Raw genomic sequence first — 16,212 nt, 5'->3', positions numbered from 1 at the left:
TTTACCATTGTTTTAAAAATGGTTTAAAAATGGCTTTCTTAGACAATTCACAATTGTTACTAATATAGACTTAGCACTAATCAATGTTTTTTTAGATAATATACAATTATTTTTAAAATGATTTAAAAAATTGATTGATTTTTAGATTCTTAAAATTTAATTTCCATTTTTTTAAATTGTGTGTGTGAATGTGGGCTAACCCACTAAGCTCGCAGACTATGTAATCGAGATCATTATGAATGTGGGTTTGGCCGGACAAACTTTGTAGTTGTAGGCTTCATGGGATAGACTTACTGGCTTATCCAACTCTAAACGGGTGAAGTTAGAAGTTTTATGCTATCAAACTACTTTTTGAAGTGTTGAGTTCTAACTTATCCAACTCTAAACTGGCTTATCAAACTACTTTTTGAAGTGTTAAGATGGAAGTGTTAAGAGTAGACTTTGATACATCAGGCTTCGGGAGTCCTACTTTGTGTCTCTCACCAGTAATGGCAGATCTATATAACTCTTTTTTTTTTTTGCCTTTAGAAAATAAATTTTGGAAAGCATTATAATACCTGCAAAAAGTAGTTTCTCGAAGGCAAAAAACGCTTTCGAAAAGTCATTTTTGAAAGTATTAAAATTTTAATCCATCCCTTAATCTAGTTTCCAGAAAATGATGGTTTTGAGAATAAATTTAAAAATTACATAAATAAAGTGTAGTTAGCAAATTACAGTTAGACAATTTGAGAATATTCTTCTAAAATTGTTTAGAATGTTTTTTTAGCGATTGACATTAGAATCATTAGATTCAATCTGAACTATTTAGCTTGTGTCAAGTGTTGTTGATTAATAAAAAAATATTTATAATTAACATCAATTGACTATTTGACAAATATGCTAATGTCTCAATTGAATAAATTATTTATAATTATAAATAAGGTAGCTATAAATTAATTAATTGAATTATTAAAAAAAATCACCAAATCATCAAATTCAATAATAAAAATAATAACGTTATTTAAATAATTAATTATTAGGAGATTGATATCAATTCCATTATTATTAGGAAGTATTTAAATATTTGATAAACTTGCAAATTCCATATCGTTGCGTAATTTCCGTATATAATTTATCATTTCCCATATTTATAAAAATATTAGGAAATTGGCAAAAAAGTAGTAGAAATAAAATTTAAAAGATCACACTCTTCTTCTTTAATGGTTATGTTCTTCAAAGTTGAAAAGCTCCTTGCGCTCTCTCTCTCTCTCCACCAAATTGCATTGCAGCTAAATTTCGCAGAACTATCCTTCTCTCTCTCTCTCATCCACGCCCCAAATCTTAGGGTTTTCACCAAATAAAACAACCCCAATTCCTCGAACTCTTCGATTCGATTACCCAACCCCACACGCTGATTCCACATCCTCCATGAGATTTGGTTGATTGGATCGTACGATGGCGGCGCCGAGGAATGTGACGGCGACGAGGGACGAAGAGAAGGGCGAGGACGATGATTCGCCCTCCGCGAAGAAGCCCAAATCGGAGAGGTTCCCGCTGAACACGTGGGAATTCGCCGTCGCCGTCGCCGTCTTCTTGGTGTTCTCCACCGGCCTCTTCTGCATTTACCTCACCATGCCCTCGGCCGCTTACACCAACCTCAAACTCCCCCGCACCCTCTCCGATCTTCGCCTCCTCAAGTATATTATTAATACCCTAATCAATAATCCATGCCTCTTTTTGTTCTTCCTATTGTACTTTAATTAATTATTATATGAAATGTCTATTTATTTAATTTTTTGTGTTAAAGGGAACATCTTTCGACGTATGCGAGTAACCACCCTGCGCAGTTCATTCTTGGGTACTGCTCCACCTACATCTTCATGCAAACTTTCATGATTCCTGGGACAATCTTCATGTCCCTCTTGGCTGGGGCGCTTTTTGGAGTTGTACGAGGAATCCTATTGGTTGTTTTCAACGCCACTGCGGGTGCATCTTCCTGTTTCTTTTTGTCTAAGTTAATTGGGAGGCCTTTGGTTTCTTGGTTGTGGCCTGAAAAGCTAAGGTTCTTCCAAGCTGAGGTTTGTCCTTGTCCCCCCTTTTATAATGTCAATATTTTGAATTTGTTGGGTGTTGTTAATGTGGAATTTTGTTTTTTTGGGTGGTTGAATCAGATTGCGAAGCGTAGGGATAGGCTGCTGAATTACATGCTTTTTCTGAGGATAACCCCGACATTGCCGAATCTGTTCATCAATTTGGCGTCTCCCATCGTTGATGTTCCCTTCCATATATTCTTTTCGGCGACATTGATTGGGCTCGTTCCAGCCTCTTATATTACTGTCAGAGTAAGCATCTGTGCCTGTTTTGCTGGGATTTTAGAATATGCTTGCTTTAATGGTTTCTATGAAATTGATGTTTTTTTTTTCTTTCTAATTTAGATGTTTGTATTGGACACGTGCCTTGATTATTTTTTGTTTGAGTTTTTGTTCACTTTAGTTAGTCTGTTGTAGTTGCCTATAGGCTTTTGCAAGGTTGAGAAGATCATGATTTTGCACCTAGGATTGCACTATTCTACTGTTTCTCTTGCTTCTCCATGCTCAAGCCAATGCAGGATTGCCACCTGAATTGGATTAGGATCGATGGAAAAACTTGCAAACCCTAGTGATTTTGAGTCCCAAAACCTACTGGGTCAGATTTTGCAACCTGGTTTGAATAAAGTATATGTTGCACTAATCCCTTTCCTCAAGTTGCATACACGTGGTTTGAATAAAGTATATGTTGCACTAATCCCTTTCCTCAACCTGGTTTGATGTGTTCTGATTTGGGCAAGCCGGATGAGATAAACATGTTTTTGCCCTGAAATATCTTTCCTCTTCGCCTGACAGTATTGCAACCTCTCTCCTATCGGTTTTGGCTTCAACCCTTCTATCTGCAAACTCAGTTGCATTTGACTTCAATCTCAGTTGCATTTGACTTCAATCTGTTCATCTGTTTTTGGTTGCAAGTTCTGTGGTGATATTTAGTCAGCAAGTACTCTAGACTTTGCTAGGTGGGGCTGGGCCATGTGACTAATAGCTGAGACAATTTTGTAGAAAAATGTCTTTTTTTGGTAGTAAAACTTATATTTATATACATAAATAAAATTATCTATCGTATGCACTTTTAATTGAATTTTTATTTATGATTTTAATGTTATTCTAACTTCTAAGTAGGATCTTGGTTTTGACTTTTGACAACTTTGAGCTTTTGCATCTAGAACTTTTAACTTGAGTTTGAAATCTCATCTTCTTACTAAGAGAGAAATGAAGAAGGAAGAAGAAATGATGGATGAAGGGTCTTTAATGTTTCTGACAAAATATATTGGATGGATGATCTACTTAAGATCCGTGTGACTCAGGATTTAAGATATTTTCCTAGTATATTAGCTTTACATTAACAATCCTCTGGGTTTATTTTTATTTTAATCCAGATCTGTTTAAATTGGATATGATGTTTTTTATTCTAAAGGGAACAGTTCACTTACTGTTTTGAAGTAATTCTGTTTCAAATATGTGTATATACGAGTAGACAAAAGATAGTGGAAAGAGAAACAATATTAAGCTAAGAATTTTTTATGTCATAGAGTCTGATCTCAAGGAGAATATGGGGTTGTCCTTGGTTTCAAGACCTTTAGCTAGTGTTTATCTTGAAGGATATTGAGGAATTGAAAGATTATACTGGCAGTGTTCACATTGAAAAGGCGCTGCTGAGGATTCCTGCAGTACATTCTTTAGTTCCATTGAGAACCGCAATATTGAGAAATGCATCTAAATCCTGTTTTCACAACTTCTTAGAATGTGTTTTCTGTTGTCCACCATTTAGCTGGATTGTGTAATCGAATTTATAAGAATAGTTCCCTTGTTGATTGCTCATATGCATTTTGTTCTCCTTTCATTTGAACTGGGTCGATGCTGATCATATGTTAGTATGTTTTTTCTCATTTTTACCTTGTTGTGTTGTGTCATATTTTGGTGTCAATCAACATGGATTTTTGTTTCTTGTAATTCCTAATTTATGAATGAAGAGGCTAAATATCTTCTATGCTGGTTTGTCCATGCTTTTGTTGTAGTTGTGATTCTTCTGCTTTTCTTTTATTAACCTCCTAACCTCTCCATGGTTGTTTAACCAGGCTGGCCTTGCTCTTGGGGATCTAAAGTCAATTAAGGATCTATATGATTTTAAGACCTTATCAGTACTTTTCCTCATTGGTTTTGTTTCCATAGCTCCAACACTTTTGAAGCGGAAGCGAGTATATGAATGAAGGTTTCCTGGCTCAGCTTGCACAATCAAGTTTGTCAAAAGGCAAGTTACGTGATCTAATTAGATGATGAAGACAGTGGATCAGAGAAGATAATATTTAAGAAAGATATCCATGAAAAAGGAATGTATTGTTATTAACTTAAACAGTGGCATATGCTCCATTTTATTTTCTGTGGTGGAGCCTAAGTTTTTTTGTTTCCCTTTTCATTTTTTGATCGTGTGGAGAGAGTAAGGTTAGACTTAGCTGATTGGTGTACAATCAATTCAGCTAAGGTTACGAGGCTTTGTTGGAGCATTAAATTATGTATTGGCCTTGATGTCATCAGGAAGATTGTGGTGATTGTTTAGCGGTGCTGTATGTATGTGCTTCGCACCAAATAGGATCTGACTTTTTACCCTGTAGTATTGCTTTATTCAATTATAAGATATTATCGTAGAAAATTTCAAGTATTACACTTAGTTATACTCTGATACTGTTGTCCAATCTGATGCTCAACATTCACCAATACTCGGACCAGAAAGCCATATCAATGTTGCGTATCGACTTAGGTTGAAACGGATTGATGTTTATATAATATTAGCAAATATTGCAATCTGCCCTTGAAGAATTGGTGTTTAGTTTCATTCCATTACTTTCATTATACGATTATACGGAAGTTCAATAATCAGCATTTATTTTATGAGAATCTCACTAAGTTATTGATAACGTATTGAAGTAGTTAATATAAGTTCATTTACTGGTTGTTAAGTTTAAGCATAGATAAAGCCAGAAGCATTTATCTCTTGTGACCCAATTGCATCTTACAATGGAAAAGCATGATTATAAAAAAATTGCTCCTTAGAATGTGATTATATAAAAAAAATTAAGAAAAAAAAGGCATCGAGATCTTCCTCACTTGAAAAAATGGATCTTTTTAGATGAACATATTTTAATAATATATTGATAAAAAAATGCTGGTCGAAATTTTTGAGATGGAGAATTTATGTTGATATAAAATGCCTATGTTACAATTATGAGGTTACAGTGGAGCTGGACAGCTGGTAGAAATGCCTGATGCTTTTTTAGGGTCGTAATATAGGAGAAAATAATTGGTTACATCTATTTGCTTAATAAAATCTGGCTGAGAAACATTATTTATACTCTTTTTGATATACTATTTATGTTGAATAAATTTCACATAAAATTGACTAAGATTATGTTTGCAAAAGTTTATTTACAGTTTAATGAAATTTATCTTAAATGACAAACACTTACGTAAGTGCTTAAAAGAACTTATGAAAATGACTTATAATGTGTCCACAAGTTGTTTTCAACTTATTTTAATGAGAATATCTTAGGACAAAAAATCCTCTCCAATATTGGAAACTTCAGTAAATGGAGGAATCAAACCCGATAACTTATAAAAAATTAAAATTTATATAAAATATTTTAACTATTTTCTTTTACTAAAACTTTTTTTATGAGAATTTTTACTATAATTACATAATAAATACTTATTCAACAAAACCTCAATCAAAATGTTTATCCAAATGAGCCTTAAATACTAGAAAGAAAATTTAACTCAATTGAGTAAAATATGAATTATTATAAATCTTCTAATATTTATTTTTGATACTTACTGATAAAAAAAAATAAACCTTAAATTTGGCAAATCTAATAATTTCTAGCAATCAAAAGATGTATTGAAATATCATCCAAGTGTGCTACTAATGAGAAAAGATGCTCTCCATTTCCTTTTTTCATCATTTCTCCCACTAATACACTTTGGAAAAATAATTGTTTTTTTTCTGGTAGAAAACAGATGTATCATCCATAGGATAACAGAATTGCATGTCAAAAACTCAAATTTAAGGTCATTAATTAAATTAGAATAATCCCGCATCAGTTGAAAACTAATAGAAAAAAGATAAATAATACTTGAAATTAAATTTGTTCCAGTATTTCTTCTATTAAAGGCAACAGAACTGAAAATGCAACAATTCTAAACTAACAAGCTCATTATAGAAGAGTTAAAATTCGCACGTGAAAGAAAGTTGGAGAGAAAAATTGCAATGTGTTTGTAAGCGGGAGATTACAACAATACAATATTACAATACATTACATTTCTAATTAAAGCAAAACTAATGATGACCAAATGATTACATATTTAAAGAGGAAGAAGCTACAGTATAGGCACAGTGCACAAGATGTTCATGATTCGGGTTCGTCTGATTTGATATCGTCCATAGTAACTTTTGGGTAGTTTTCATAGCCCATAATGCTATTTATCCGTATACGTGTATTTGGCTGTCACATGTTAAAAATTAACACAGTGTTAAGCATTTCAAACACAAGGACAGAATCATATTTATAGTTGAACCATTCTCGATGTGATTATAGCCACCTTAAAAAGCATGGTGAGATTATGACTACCATGGAATGAGATATATGGTGCCCAAATTTATGGTTCCAAAGGCATGAAAAAAAGTAAAATTGATGTTAACAAAATTTTGCCATTTTCCTTCTACATTCCTCAAAAGCTCAGACAGCTCATTTTACCAAATTGTACACTAAAGGGATAACCACACCAGTATTTTGCCTCCCCCTCCTTTTTTTCCCTCTCGAAAAGTTTATGAACTATAGCAAAACAGAATTTATTATAGAGATAAAAAAAATGCCTAGTAGTGGAAATTTGGATAGTTTGCATGTCCTAAGTTTAAATCTCATTATTGCTGTTGTACAATGAGAGATAGAAGCTTAATGGAAACAATGAGCATAAAGACCCAAAACAATTCATGGGTTTATTATTTTCTTCCCTGGATGAGTTCTACTTCACCAAAAATAACTGGATAAAAGAAAGGAAAATTAAAAACCAAGGAAGGTAAATGCATTTAAAAAATTTCATGCATGTGTTACTGTTTGTTGTAACATGTAATGACTAATGAGTAATGACTTATTTCTGGCCAAGAACATATTTACCCTTACTCCCTTAGTCACACATACACAAAGAAAATGCATTCGCATATTTTCAAGCTCCCCTCATAGATTAGAAGGTATGAGAAGTCATCCCTTCAAATAAATTGAAGTAATTCCCAACTACTTCCAAGCATTGAAAACTGACATTTTAATTTCATAATATTTGATAAATAATTTGATTGCACAAGTAAAAGCAGAGCTCTAGTACCTGTCTGTGTCCAATGTTTCTGCGATAATGTTTCTTCTTTTTATATTTGAAGACAATTACTTTAGGGTCTAGACCCTGCATTAAAAATAAAACGGTTAAGGTAGAAGTTTTTTCTTTTAATCCTATCTGGAGAAAGGAAACAAAAAGAAAGAGGTGTACCTGCTCTTCCACCGTTGCGTATACTACAGCATTTGTTACAATTGGTTTCCCAATGTAGCAAGATGTATCAGTGCCAACCAGTAAAACCTTGTGTAAGGCAATCTGTTGTTCCCAACAGCTAAAATTAAACTAATAGTAAAATAAGCTCTGAAAATTACAATAGTTATTCATATAATATTATCACTTTAGCCAGTGTCACCCCTAACCACTTGTAAATGATTTCATTCCCAAGATCAGGCAAAATTTTCTAAAAATTACTTCTGTGAAGGAAAACTTGAAATTACAGGTAGGAGTCATGCTTCAGATCATTAATCGAACTCAGTTATTAACATATAGATATAATCAGGTAAATTTTCATGATAATCAATCTTTCAGAAAAGGAAATGGAGCATTTGTATTTTCGCAGGCATCATATGAGCCAAAAGTTTATAACATCTATCTAGTCCTCTGGGAGAGCCAAAAGTTTGACATAATGAATGGACTGATAAATTGTCAGTTTGTTACAGATATGTTTTCTCATAACTACCAATTATACCACAATAATAATAACAACATAAGGTATTTACTCCCCCAAAAGTGAGATACTGTAATCCATGCCTTTGTGCATACATAAACACTACAGTATGCTGGTATTCACTATTCAGTTAAATATTATCCAGTTGCTATCACATTCAAATGGCAGAAAATTTTAGCAGCAATGTTTAGCGAGAAAGTGGAGGTAGTTAGCCAGTGATGGTCAAAATAAAACACAGAAACAAGTATTGAATGAGTTTAAAGAATGATGCAAAACTGTGGCTGATGAGCTAAAAAAAAGGGTAGCCTATTATTGAAGGTAGAGGAAGACAAAACAAAAAAACTATAGGCAAAATCATTATGAAGGACTGAGAGGTCAAGGGTTTGTCTATAGACATAATTTCACGATAGAATGGAGCATTCTATTTATTGATAAGAATAAGCTTGATTACACCTAGCAACAGTAAGATTGATAATTGTTGTTGAAAAATGGCAGAAGTTAAGAACAAGTAAACAGCAAGCTATGTACCTTATCATTAACATTAGCACCTTTTAACCTCTGAACAGTAAGATGTCGCCCCGGGTGAACAATATATTGGCGTCCGCCAATCTAAACAAGACAACAACAGCAGCAACATAAGAAAGTTGAGATGCACACAAACAGAAGACAATAGTATTAACAGAAACCCCAGAACCAAAAAAAAAAAAAAAAAGCACCACAAACTGAAAGCGGAACAACACAAGCAACAGTTCAAACAATCAAAATTAACCATTTTACTCAATAACTGCCACAGTGCCACATCTACAAGTACATGTACAATCACTAAAAAAAACTCATCTGGGTCAACAATTTCAGACCAAAGCTTGAAACTTTTCCACATTGGGTCACCGAATCCAACACCCAACATCGGAAAAAGCTATTCACAATTCACAATTCAGCACTCACCATTACGACAGCGAAGAGACCGGGTTCCCAGGAGGGAGGTTGGGCCGGGGAAATTTGGGCCGGTTCGGGCTCGGCCGAACCGGGTTCGGTTTCGGCTACCGCGGATTCAGAGGCCTTGGGAAGGGGTGAAAGAGGTGAGCGAGGCGAGAAAGCGAGCTTGTAAGAGTTAGAAGGAAAGTGATTGAGATTGAAAGGTTGAGAAAATAGAGGTTTTGGGTTGTGGGAAATGGCGCAATGGGTTCCGAAAGTAGCGCATAAAGTTGAAATTGAAACAGTGGCAGTGGCCATTGTTGAGAGACCTCTCTCTTCTTCTTCTGAGGCCTATCTATCCTCTCTTCTCTTTCTATCCGCAAGGGGCTTTTATTAATCGCCCAAAAATTAATTTAAAAAGGTTTTTACTTTTCACCATTTTTATTTATTTGTACCCCTTTTACTGTTTTAGTTCATTTTTCTTGTGGCGGAGGGGTCTTATAATGGGCTAGTTTGTTTAAGTTTTTTTTTTAAAAAAAAAAAAAAAGAAAAACAGTTTTTTACTTCTTTTTTTAAGAATATCTTATCTATTTTTTTTTATAAAAAAACACTTATATAATAGTGTTTTATTTAATTTTTTTTTAAATTTAAACAATCTGGTTCTATTTCAAAGGAAAATTAGAGAAAGAAAGAGTCAAACTATAGTTCTTTTATTTTTATTTTTTTGCATGATTTCAATTTTTTATTTATTTATTATATTAATCATTTTATTTAATATTGTCCTTTTTGCCTCTTTCTATCTCTCCCCTCAATTATAAATTTCATTATACAAAATTAATGATGATTTAATTATTTATTTAATCTTTATAGTTATATAAATTTTCTTTTAATGAATATACTTCAAAAAAATCATTTGTTTTGATCCTTATACAAGTATCTTTGGATCCATTTTGATCCTCGTTATGGTTAAAAAAAAGTTAAAGATTAAAAAAAATTAACACCTTTAATTGTGGTCGATGTGACACTGATATGTTGTGCATTACATTTTATTCTCTGTCCTTATAATATTTTTACATTTTGATCTCTATATTTGCATAATATTTACATTCTAGACATTTAATATTTTTGGTAAATGGCCTAGACTAATTCTTTTATTTTTTTAACCCGATGATCAGTTTGATAGGCCTACGGGCTTTGGATTATAATTCCTGCTTTACCCAAAAGTTCCAAATTCCAATCTAAAACAGATTATAACTATCATATGAAAATTTGACTACTATGATTTTTCTTCTACCATCTCGTTTCCTAACGTACAAAAAAATTCAATTAGCATATAAAGATGAGTCTTTCACTCCACAAGCATATCCAATAATGAAGCATTGTAATTGTCTTTTCTGCTCCTACCAACATCCGGACCACCCTTTCTCATCATTGCTGCAAACTCTGCATAATTTATTCTCCCATCCTGAAAAAGATACAGAAATTAGAACCAAAAGCCCCATAACATACGAAAAAATTGCCTCAAGTACCTTTAGAGAGAAAGGTTTCATAGATAATTTCATTCATATATTATAAAAGCCTTATAGTATAGTGTTTGCATCTGTTTTACACTTACGAAGCATTCTAAAAACTCAAGGACTTGAGATACCATTATTTAGAAAAAACTGCTATAGCATTTAAAATTTACCCCAAAATCAGTAATATAGATTAATAGCTCTAAAATGTTGAGAATTTTGCAATACAAGTACTTAAACAAACACAGAGGAAGAAATCAGAATTCCTTAGAACTAAAATAAAATTGATTTTGACTATAAAAACATTCAATATTTAAAAGATTAGAATAGGCACGAAGATGGTAGAAATCTGAACTGAAAAACATAGCAGAAGTTGCTCTGAACATGAAATTCTTATGCAGTCTTTAATCTTGATGGATGACTTTTAAAAGAATCAAGAAAGTAAAAACATATTTCACTTTAACTAATTTTAGAGATAATAAGTTCAAGTGATGTCATAAACTTTATTGTTAAACTAAAAATGGAATCAACAACGAAGTTGCTAGTTAAACTAAGCAGGGTGACAACAATCACATCATCTACAAGTGATTTTGCTAACACATTTACAGGAACTTACGTTGTCTTGATCAATCTCATTGATTATCTCATCCAGGTGCAAATTACCAAGGCCAAAGTCTTTACAAGCCTGTTGAATCTCTTCAATGGTGATGTAACCACTACCATCTTTATCAAAATAGGCAAAAGCAGCAACCAAATTCTCTTCTCTTTCCATCTTATTCAAGTGCAGTGTAGCAGCGAGAAATTCACCATAGTCTATTGTTCCATTGTTGTCTATATCAGCCTGCCAAAGTGCACAAGGAAAGGCAATTAATGATCACCTAATTCAACATACACAAAAGAAGCAAAAATGATACTACATCCCATCCTTTTTATAACAAAATCCGATCCTTTTTATAAGAAACAACTTATAGTGTATTTACGCTATAACTTTTTTTATTTTTTATAAAAAGGACCAGAGGTAGTATGAAGTTATTTGAAATAACATTAAACACCTTCGTTTGTATTACATCCAACGATAATGGTAATGTACCTACCGCTTCCATAAGGAATTTAATTTCAGATTCTATGAGATCACAGCCCACACTTTTCAAACTATCCTTGAGTTCCTCAAAAGTGATTGTCCCACTATTGTCTTCATCAATCATTTTAAATAACTCTTTTAGTCCACCTATTTCTTCCTCTGAAAGTCTTTCTGCTATGATCTGAAGAATTTTTTAAGTTAAAAAATCCATTAAGCATAAAAACTATACAAAATTGATATGAATGGGTATGCTGAAACGAAGAGACCATACAGCTGATTTAATCATCATTAACTGGAACGAACAAAAATCTTACAAAGGATAAAAAATAAAATATCCAGCAAAAGCAGAAAGATCTAATACAAGAAAGAAATGGATTCATAGAAACTGGCAATTCTCTAAATATAATTTCAAATAAATAACTAACTGACATGACATCCAGATTTAGATGTCCCTTCCGAAAAAGGGCACATGCAACTTTTATGCCATACAAAGTTATGAGATCATCTCATTCAACAAGTTGTATATATAAATCTTCAGAAAAAATCAATATCATCATTGAAATCAAACAAAAAACAGTAAGGCATACAATGATAACTAAACATACACGTAATGCCATCTTCTGAAGTTTATTCATAGTTGAGAAATGCTTTAGGCGTGTCAAAACAGCAGGGTCCAGAGGTTTGTCAGGAGCAACACTATCATCAACAATCCAAGGGTGACCTGATGATATAAGACTCTGCAGGCGTTAGATCTTCTACAAAGCTATGAAACCATAGTGAGCTGGCATACACCAATAGCACATGAAAGTTCAGTTACAACTAGTACTCAAGAAACTCACATAAGACTTCATGAGCAGAAATTCTTTTCTCAGGGTCCTTATCCAACATTTTTTTTATCAAATCCTTAGCACTTTCTGTTATACTTGGCCACGGATCAGAAACAAAATCAATCTCTCCATGTAAAATCTCTTGGAAAATTGCTGATTCGGATTCTGAAGATAATAGAAAAAGTGAACGCAACTCAGGCACAAAGAAGATAACAAGTATATGACTAAATAATATATAGAGAAAAAAACATGAAAGCTGTTAGTCCAAGAGAATTACAGTACACATTAGGATCATTACTTGCCCAGAAAGGTGGGTGCCCTCTCAGTAAGATGTATAGGATAACACCGGCACTCCATACATCCACTTCTGGTCCAGTTTGCTTGCGTAAAACCTCAGGGGCCATATAGTAGCAAGTTCCAACTATATCACTAAACGTTTGTCCTGAGAAGAAACAAGGTAAGTCATAAACTCATACTAAATACAAAATAGATACGTTAAATGGCCAAGGGAATATTTTGTGTAACACCAACTTCAGGTCATTAGTTATTTTGATTCTAATTATGCAGGTTTCTTTGACGACCAAAAATCTACTTTCAACTGTATTTTTATGATGGCAGAAGGAGTTATCTCTTGGAAGGATGTTAAGTGTAATATCCCAATTTTTCGTAAATAAATTTAAAAAGCTTTTTAGTAATAAATAAATAAATATAGAGCAAATAATAGGCTGAATAACCTAGGTATAAATAGTTATGTTAAGTCAGTTGCCTCCTTTTGGCCTCATTTTCGTTTTTCTCCTTCTCCTCTCAAAACCTTTTTTTTTTTTCGCAGCCCACCAAACCAGTCTCAGAAAAATGATGATCTCGAACCCGTTCACCGTTGGATCATCGTGAAATTTGAGTATCATGTTCGCAACACAATTCCGAGCATTCTCACCGTTGGGAATTTCGATATCATGTCTGAACTGAGAGAAAAACCCTTCGTATTGTAGCCTTTTTCTTTCCCGCAGAAACTCAGAGCTGTCTTGGTAAAATTACGATCCCGGTTTCTTTAACCGTTGGATTATTGTGAAATTTGGATATGTTGTTCGAAATTCAATTCCGCACGCTTCCACCGTTGGGATTTGCGAGATAATATTCGTGGAGGGAGAAAAAGGAATCGTATGAAGACAGTACAAGTGGAGGTTTTAATCTCTTCTCCGTCTCTCTGACGTTTGGGAATTCTATCGGAGCAGTCGGATGAATAATTGAAAGAATTTCCGGGAACCGCTAGAGGTGTTGCTATCGCTGGCTGAAGACACGTGAGCCCGCTTAGAGGTAAGGGATGAGTTATTCACAGTTGGGGATTAGTGAGAACATGTGTAGGGATCCTTAGAGGATTAAATTGAGATTTTATTTTGGGATGTTTGTTAAATTGCAATTTTTCCTTTATGATTATAAATAAAATATTGATGTTCGGATGAAAATTGCTTGATAAATTGTGCTCCTGATATTTGTATATTTGGACCTATGATTTGGATATAATTGTGTAATATTATTTGAGGGGTTTTAGTCTTCATGTTGTGATAGTCTTTTATATAAATTGTTATATTGAGACTATGAAATGATAATTCAAATTGTGAATATGTGATGAATTGTAGAATAACATGTTGCTTTGAGATTATAATATTGTTATTGAGATTGAGTATAAGTGTAAAGTTGAACATGTGTTAATTTGTGAGATACTTGTAAACATGTAATGGTGGATTGTGACACTATGAGATGTGAAATTGTGAATGAGTTCTAGTTGTGGATAAGTGTGTAGTTAACACTTGATGTGAAATTACTTGTGTTGTAAGCTATGAATTGTACAATACCCGACCAGCGTTATCTTGAGAAAAGCGTTGATGCGCAGTGTTAAAGAGAAAATGTAGGTTTCCTATTTAGGAACCAGTGTTAAATCGTAGCGCAATTGTGTTGAACGTGTTTAAAACACGAGTGTAAGGTCGTGGGTATTGTATAATTCATGAGCAGTGTCTGCATGTAAAAAAAATTATTTTAGGGGTTGGACCTGAATCAGGAGGGAGAGGCCCTGACGGACTCTTCGGAGTGTAGGCCTTGGGGGTCACCGGGTTTGAGTGCTCCTTTAAGCCTATGCTGATCTCATATGGTTAGAGCATTCTCGCAAAACATCGTGACCCTGACTGGTCTCCCTATGATCTTACTTAGTGAGAGTGACCTGACAAACTCATTGTGTGGTGTGTCTTGTTATGTACTCCTAAGCGCCCCAGGGTGGTTTTTCACTGACATGGTACCACATTGCATATAGAATTGAGTCTTAGCATAATTATTGCATATGCTTGCTAATTGATGTGTTATTATATCTTGATCGAAGTGTGGGATTCTTGTGTAATGTGATTGATAATTGAAAAGTGAATTTTGAATGATGAAGTGGTGAAGTTACGTGAGCTATGTTTAAGCAAGTGGTATCTCATTTATATAATATGTATATTTAATTGTCTTGTTTCTCTATTAGCTAGGAATGTGATAACTCACTCCCTGTGTGTTGTTGTGTTTGGATCCTGTGATGATCTTGAACTTGTGTTCGGGGGAGCAGACGAATAGGTGGATGACTATGAAGAACCTCATGCTAGAGGACACGGGAACACCACGCTCTGATAGGATGTGACATTAGGATATAGGTTCTATATTAATTGTATGAGACTTATATGACTTTCTTTGAGTCGAGATGACTTTATTATTTATTTGGACAAGTTTGAATATGATGTAGAAGAAAGTGAATATGAGTCTTTTACCCATTTGAAAAGCTTGTATTTAAAAATGTTTTAAAAATACTTTTAATTAATATTTGAATTTTTATTCCTTTATTAATATATATGTGAGGGATAGAGGGTGTCACATTAAGCAAACACTTACAACTACTTCTCTCAGACTTACTTGACAAGCTATGTGGACGAAGAACTTGATTTTTTGGATTTTGCACTGTTGAAAGTATATCCGGTCAATTGTAATATATTAAAACAATATATACTTGCTGTACATTTCTCTCATAATGATAAAAGTTTTTCCCGTACAAAACATTTTGATGTGAAGCACTTGTTAGTTAGAGACAAAATCTAGAGTTTTAGAAAATAACGATGCACTTGCCACAATTTCTTTCTTTATTGTATTAATCATTTTATTTAATATTTTTCTTTCTTTTTCTGAGATGAATTGCGGAACTCATGATGTTTGGTGGTTCTGGAGTCGATTTGGATATGCTGTGAAGGGAAATACGAGGGAGTAGGATACGTAACCCTATTTCGACCAATTTTAATTCCATTGAGAATGGATAGAAATAATCTTTCATGTTCGAAAAGAAATGAGTTTGTTGTCGCTAATGTCACAAATTATCATTGTTAAAAACAATCAACCCATTTTTATTTGATAGGTTCTGTCACATCACTCAAACGCTTGTTGTTTCCTGCACTCTTTCCAAATTTATTTTTTTATTTGATCATCCGAAAATATAAAAAAAGAAGTATATTCGAGAATATAATTTTATATTCTTTTCCAGAAGACAAAATAGAGTGTAGGAAGCAATAACCCACTTAAACCGCACTTGTTAAATAATTTGCACAATTCTCATTTTATCCTTTTGTGAGTGGCTCAAATGATTTTTTTTTTAAAATATATTTTACAAATAAATTTAAATTAATGATAAATTTAACTTGTGACTTTCGTATTATTAGCATGATGCTTTAAGTTAATTATGTTATAAAATAAT

The 16,212-nt window shown here is 33.3% G+C and overlaps 3 protein-coding genes across 4 annotated transcripts; 1 reads left to right on the top strand and 2 right to left on the bottom strand.

The window, feature by feature from the left end:
- The first annotated feature begins 1,162 nt into the window (after positions 1-1,162).
- On the top strand, positions 1,163-4,716 carry LOC100796212 (uncharacterized membrane protein At4g09580). The gene is made up of 4 exons (XM_003556149.5): positions 1,163-1,676; positions 1,787-2,057; positions 2,151-2,321; positions 4,145-4,716. Exons 1-4 carry the CDS (start codon positions 1,435-1,437, stop codon positions 4,274-4,276), a joined length of 816 nt encoding a protein of 271 aa, XP_003556197.1. The 5' UTR covers positions 1,163-1,434; the 3' UTR covers positions 4,277-4,716.
- A 1,536-nt stretch (positions 4,717-6,252) lies between these two features.
- On the bottom strand, positions 6,253-9,426 carry LOC100795152 (putative 50S ribosomal protein L21, chloroplastic). Of its 2 annotated transcripts, NM_001252777.2 has the most exons (5): positions 9,058-9,397; positions 8,641-8,721; positions 7,599-7,700; positions 7,440-7,514; positions 6,253-6,562 (listed from the first exon to the last, which is right to left on the bottom strand). In NM_001252777.2, exons 1-5 carry the CDS (start codon positions 9,343-9,345, stop codon positions 6,467-6,469), a joined length of 642 nt encoding a protein of 213 aa, NP_001239706.1. In that variant the 5' UTR covers positions 9,346-9,397; the 3' UTR covers positions 6,253-6,466. The 2 variants fall into 2 exon arrangements, with proteins under 2 accessions (NP_001239706.1, XP_040868992.1); XM_041013058.1 differs by having other exon boundaries at positions 6,310-6,562; positions 7,440-7,700; positions 9,058-9,426.
- Positions 9,427-10,314: 888 nt separating this feature from the next.
- On the bottom strand, positions 10,315-15,863 carry LOC102659421 (calcium-dependent protein kinase SK5-like). Its single transcript, XM_041013570.1, is given in 7 exon segments — positions 10,315-10,492; positions 11,158-11,382; positions 11,636-11,845; positions 12,210-12,343; positions 12,462-12,614; positions 12,748-12,918; positions 15,860-15,863. Coding segments are annotated over 7 exon segments (1,014 nt in total). The 3' UTR covers positions 10,315-10,375.
- Positions 15,864-16,212: the final 349 nt, after the last annotated feature.

This window comes from Glycine max, chromosome 20, assembly GCF_000004515.6.
Source record: "Glycine max cultivar Williams 82 chromosome 20, Glycine_max_v4.0, whole genome shotgun sequence".
Classification (NCBI taxonomy): Eukaryota; Viridiplantae; Streptophyta; class Magnoliopsida; order Fabales; family Fabaceae; genus Glycine; species Glycine max.
This window is presented reverse-complemented; position numbering and strand designations above follow the sequence as displayed.